We start from the raw sequence: 6,019 nt of genomic DNA, 5'->3' as shown, positions 1-6,019 counted from the left end.
ACAGAAATTCAGTTGTGTTGGCATGAGGAAAGCAGCGAGGGATACTCAACCAGAGCGGCGCTGTGACATCATCAGCCTACGTGATGACACAGGAGTAAATTTATGGTTGTGTATGATGACACATTTGGAACGGATTCTCATCTGAATGTGTAAAGACAGGAAATTGAGCCAATAGTTGGATGGCTGTGTTTCTGATAAAGCCTCAAGCATGTGTTATTTAAAAGAATCAACTTGAAAAACGAAGCTACCTCATTATAATATCTGGGTGAAACAAATACTAATACACATGATGGCATAACATAACAACTTGAAAATGTATGGTAGCAGCAGTAGTAGGGTAGTAGCAGCTTCATTGATCGTGATGTCATCACGTCGCGCGTGTGTGTGTGTGTGTGTGTGTATCTGGTTTTTATTCCCTATCAGAGACCATTTCTGGTGGAAATGCCACTCTTATCAGGACCTCGAGTCCTCGTGGGGACCAAAGACGCAGCAGCACGGCGTCATCTCAGGGTTCCTGGTTCAAATCAGGGTTACATTGTGAATTGAGTTTGGGTCCAGGTTAGGGTTAGGGTTAGGATTAGGATTAGAATTAGGCTGACCACATGAACGGAAGTCAAAGGAACAAAGGAATAGCTGCACAACCTCCATCCCTCTCTCTCTCTCTCTCTCTCTCTCTCTCTCTCTCTCTCTCTTGCTCTCCCTCTGTCCTGTAATACTGCTACTGGTCAGCAGATGGCAGTACAACACGCTGATACTTACACTCATCTGACCTCATAGTTGCAATCAGTACTAATTAGTTCTTGGGTCATGTGACCCAGGGAGCCGCATCAATACTACATGCTATTACTACATCTCATTTGAATCTTCTCCTGCTGCTGCTACTACTACTGCTACTACTACTACTGCTACCACTGCTACTGCTACTCCTTCTACTGCTACTGCTACGACTGCTACTACTACTACTGCTACTACTACTGCTACTACTGCTACTGCTACTACTTCTACTGCTACTGCTACTACTGCTACTACTACTACTGCTACTACTACTGCTACTACTGCTACTGCTACTACTACTACTGCTACTACTACTACTGCTACTACTACTACTACTGCTACTGCTACTACTGCTACTACTCTTTCACTGGACCTCAGCAGTCATTGAATTCAGACGTGGTTGAAGTTTTATTTCATTTTTTCATCATAATTCACCCATGAACATACAAACAAAGCGAATGTAAATATTTTCAGTTTGCTGGGTTATTTTTGCAACGTGGAATAAAAGAAGTACTAATATTGTATCAATAAAAATATGTATTTTATGGCTGTAACAGCAAGTATGGATGGGAGGCCTGGGCAGTGGGGGAGGAAGAACACAGTTCTTTTACTTAAGTACAAGTAGATTTACACACATAAAGTAGACCTGTGGTAAAAGTCTCCGTTCAAAACTGTACGTAAGTAAAGATGGAGAAATATTTGCATTTACTTCCATATCAAAAGTAAAAGTACACACTCTACATGATGTCTGTGTGTTCCAGTGAATGGGAGCATTGAGTCCTTTTGAAGTTGCCAGGTTCCACATTTGAAAGTTCATCATCATCGGTGCAGTTTATCTCTGTACCGATGATGTACCGTGTCTACAGTAACAAGTAACTGATTGGTTCAGACAAATGTTGCGCGATTAAAAGTGTAACAACTTCTAGAAAATGTAGTGAAGTTCAAGTACAAAGTCCCACAAAATACAACTTCTCAGGTAAAGTACAGATACCTCAACACCCAGCTTCAGTACTTTGTTACCGTCTACCACTGGCCCGCATCACATTACCTTGGAGATACTGAAAAGAAACCAATATGACTTTTGCCTTAAAATAGGTCAGTAAAGGCGGCACGGTGGTGCAGTGGTCAGCACTGTGGCCTCACAGCAAGAAGGTTCTGTGTTCGAGTCCCGGCTGGAGCACGGGGTCTTTCTGGGTGAGTCTCCATGTTCTCCCTGTGCCTGCGCGGGTTCTCTCTGGTACTCCAGCTTCTTCCCACAGGCTAAAGACATGCAATTGGGGACGAGGTCAGACTCTAAATTGACCATAGGTGTGAATGGTTGTTTGTCTCTCTATGTCGGCCCTGCCATGGACTGGCGACCTGTCCAGGGTGAGCCCCACCTCTCGCCCGTAGCCGCTGGGATAGGCTCCAGCCCCCTGTGACCCTTAATAGCAACAAGCGGAGGAAAATGGATAGATGGAGGAATGGTTCAGTAAAATGGAGATGTAGAATATAAAATTGCTGAGCGTGACGTGTGGTCATATTCGCACTGACCATCAGGGGGCACGGTTTTTAAGCTCACTTCGTTTTATGGTGAAAGTCTGAACCGGATATTTTGCTCCGTCTCAAGTTTTCTTTTATTATGAAAGTCCCCACCGGATGTTTTCTGTCGTGTGGCACATGAATTGACACGCGCCTCGTTGCGGGACCTCAGCGGAGGGAATGTGGCATTCACGGCGAGGAGGGAAAAGCTGGCGCAACGGCCGTCCGAACGAGTGAAAAAAGTTCCGAAAACAGGGAGAATTGCGACATTCACTCGGCGTCGGGGAGAATTCAGACTCCCGGAACCTCCGTTACAGGGGAAACGGGACGCGAGGGACTTTTCTGGAATATCAACTGTGGGAATAGTTTTCCAGCTCGTCGGAGTCTCCAAACAAACTGCCACCGCGGAAACTATCTCTCGGTGTGAAACATTTTTGGAATAGTTGATGTAAACGGAGGTGAGTGGTTTCATGAGAGTTCTTCCGTTCTGGACGGGCTCGGTAAAGTGCGGTGACTACGTCGGGTCCAAAGGTCGGCGGCGGTGAAGCCTCTCAGGCTGTTTACATGCCAGACCTCCGCCGCGGCTCGCCCGTTCCGCCGCCTCGGACCGAATTCCCTTCACATTTCTTTCATCTTTAGTTGTTTACGCTGAAGTTGTTTGAAGTACAACACGTCCACGAACTTATCAGCGTCTCTGGCACCAAGTCTTCAATTCGGCTTTCATTAACACAAGCTAGCCGCTCATTCATGACCCCTCGTTTACAGAATTTAGCTGAAAACATCGAAAAGGAAAAGAGGCAGGGGTGTGAGGGTGCAGCGGATTAAGCCGAACTCAGGAGTGTTCTGACTGAGTGAAGAGCGTCCTGATGTGCTGCCTGGCTGGTGGATGTGACTGATGATGGATGGAGGGGAGTTTGTAAAGTAGCCAAACTTGTAGCTGGAATTAGAATGTCGGCACATCCAGAGCAGCTTCAGTGGGCTCCGAAGCTCCATCGTGCACCAGTTTCTCCACACTAACGACTGTCAGATGATCTCAGCTTGTGAACAGTAAAGTGATTTATTTATTTCCACTGGAGTCACCGGCCTGTCAAAGTGACATTCCTGAACATTGTTCTCGTGTCTGGATGCAGCAAAAGACAAAGCGCCTGAGGAGCCAGGAGGGAAACTGGGAGGTGATGGTGCTAATGGGAGTGACAGCCCAGTGCTCCTCTGTGGCTCGCTGGTTATGTAACGAACCAGTTGTAGGCAGGACGAGGGAGCGGGCCGGCCTCCTGGACCCAGCACTCTCTGCTGTTTATACAGCAACATGGTTCCTGGATACCTGCCGAGTGCTGCAGGTTTCCTGCAGCTGAACTTCCTCCTGTACGGGAGAGTGGCGGCGGCGGCGATTGTCTGGCCACTGGGCTGGAAGAGTTTAAGTGTCCTGCCGGGTCGCTCAGCCAGAGAAGCAGTGTTTGATCCATCATGAAGGCCTGAGGGCAGCAGGCCTGGTCAGCTGATCCTCCGCCTCTGCTGCCCTGAAATCAGAAAGAACCGAGTGGAGTTTGGTTCAAAGACACGAGCGACTTGTGGTGCTGTGACCTGCTTCTCTGGAGTCCTGTCAATGTTTACGCAGCAAAGGATCCTGGGAAGAGGATCTTTCACCTTTAGAGGCTTCTCAGGTGTAATTAAAGCCGGGTCGCCACAGTCACACACCTCTGATCCTACCTGTGCAGGTGTGAGCGTAGATATTACACACAAATAGAAGCTCAGGTGAAGGTTTGACCAAACCTGGGCTTCAGACGTCGACTGGCGCCGTGTCATTACGCCGTATCGTCACAAATCTCACGTAGCTACTTTTACACGAGCAAAGTATTTTTACAAAACAAGCATCACAGAGTAACAGGCAGTACCAACACTATCACAGTACTTTTTACTGTCACAGTAGCCTGCTTGGACGCACACACACACACAGACAAGTTGTAAACAAGCTGTCAGATTGATGCTGAGTCTGTGGGATTATTAACTCCAGCTGCTGTAATGAAGTCATCAGTGTTTGGCAGCAGTGGGGGGGGGGGGGGGGGGGGGGCTGCGCGGCAGCAGCAGGATCGATGCGTCGTCCCGCCTCTAATTATCCTGACAGCTGATCATCAGTGCTGAGTGGTGATGTATTTGTACTGCAGTTTTAGGCGCTTATTTGTACCTCTGGCAGGTAAAGTCTATGGGGGAGGACAGACGAGTCTAGGCAGGACGTCTCAGATGTGTTAGGAAACAAGCTTTGTGGTCACATGATTGATTTGATTCAGGAAGCAAGAAGTTTCTGATTGGTCTCATTTCCTGTCCCCCTCAGGTGACCTCTGACCTCCCGACAGGATAGAACACCTGTATTAGGAAGCTCGGGGTCAAGGACGTGTGGAGTCTCACCTGAGGCAGCTGCACATCTGCGGTGCACAGCATGCGGCTCTGAGGAGGCGGCGGCGTGTTTAGATAAAGCTGGTTAGAACAGGCGGCGGGACGATGGGGAAGGAGCAGGACCTGCTGCAGGCGGTGAAGAGCGGAGACCTGCTGTCCACCCAGAAGCTGCTGTCCAAGCTCAGGACCGGCAGGAACAGTAAGTAGACACAGCGCTGCGGCGGCAGGTCACATGATTGTCAGTCGCTGGTCCACCTCAACCCTGAAAGCAGCGGCGGGTCTGAAGGCTGCTCCCAGATCAGCTGGACGAACGGCGCCCTCGTGTCTGCTGGTCAATGTTTGGCATCTCTATCACAGATGATTTGTCGGACGTCTGAGTGGCCAGATAAAGGGGGCGGGGCGTTAGAGGGCCCCGAGGGCCAGCAGGAGGTCAAGCTGTCAGATAAGCTCCTCGTAGGATGGTCCACATGGATGACATCATCAGTGACCTCTGACCTCTGAGGGTTATCTGCAGAAGTGTCATGAGGTTTTACCAAACATGGACATGATGTAACTGGAACTTTCATTTTCTTCAGTTTTAGTGTTTTGGGGTTGTTTTTGTTTTGTTTTTTTGCTGTTTGGTGCTAAAACCTGAGAACAGGAACCTCCTTCCAGCGGGTTCCTCGGCTCCTCACATGGAACGTGTCGTCATGGTGACATTTGGTCAGTGGTCGTGTTGTCAGGTTGTAAATGTGGTTCCCGGGGGGGACATCCTGCCGTCTGTCACACTGCACCCTGCCATTGTTCTCCTCCTCAACACTCACACGCCTCATCAGCTCTCACATGACCCAAGAGCCCCGCCTCCAGTGATGCAGGTGCTCGCCATTGCCACGTCTGCCGTCTTTTCTACTGGAGACGGTTTATACTCTGTAAAACGTGGCAAATGCAGAATTTGTTATATTTAATAAGTTTCCCTTCTTTTGTTCGACTTCATTCACAACAGGAAGTGAGAGCAGGGATCGATCGTCAACGTTGGCGTGACTTTGTATTTTATTTGATCTAGAATTCGACCGGGTTTAGACTTTATTGTAAAATTGTTCTCCACTGTTCTTTACTCCAGTATTCAGGGTTTGATATTGTTCTTATTCCAACAGGAAGTTATCGTGTCACGGATGAGGTATTTTGGTTGTCCAACAGGAAGTGGTCATCTCATTGGTCGCTCCACCAACAGCTGAGTGGAGCCGCTAGCGGTATCAGGCCTATACCTACGTATTCTTTGGTTAATGCCTGGACGCGTCGACCAGTAAAAACTTGCGTGGTTGTTCACGTCTCTCCTGAAAAGCGACGCTACACA

The 6,019-nt window shown here is 48.5% G+C and overlaps 1 protein-coding gene across 8 annotated transcripts in view; it reads left to right on the top strand.

Moving 5' to 3' along the window:
• The first annotated feature begins 2,438 nt into the window (after window positions 1-2,438).
• Window positions 2,439-6,019, top strand: part of caskin2b (CASK interacting protein 2b) — a 33,301-nt gene continuing 29,720 nt past the window's right edge. For all 8 annotated transcript variants that reach the window (XM_086185344.1, XM_086185338.1, XM_086185343.1 and 5 more), the window contains exons 1-2: window positions 2,439-2,753; window positions 4,625-4,885. In XM_086185344.1, the coding sequence (XP_086041470.1) occupies window positions 4,792-4,885 (94 nt within the window). In that variant the 5' untranslated portion in view covers window positions 2,439-2,753; window positions 4,625-4,791. The remainder of the gene's footprint in view (window positions 2,754-4,624; window positions 4,886-6,019) is intronic.

Source organism: Aulostomus chinensis, chromosome 18, assembly GCF_037954235.1.
Source record: "Aulostomus chinensis isolate RoL2024-O1b breed Wild chromosome 18, RoL_Achi_v1.0, whole genome shotgun sequence".
NCBI classification, from domain to species: domain Eukaryota; kingdom Metazoa; phylum Chordata; class Actinopteri; order Syngnathiformes; family Aulostomidae; genus Aulostomus; species Aulostomus chinensis.
The sequence above is the reverse complement of the archived record's forward strand: the minus strand, read 5'-3'. Positions and strand labels throughout refer to the sequence as shown.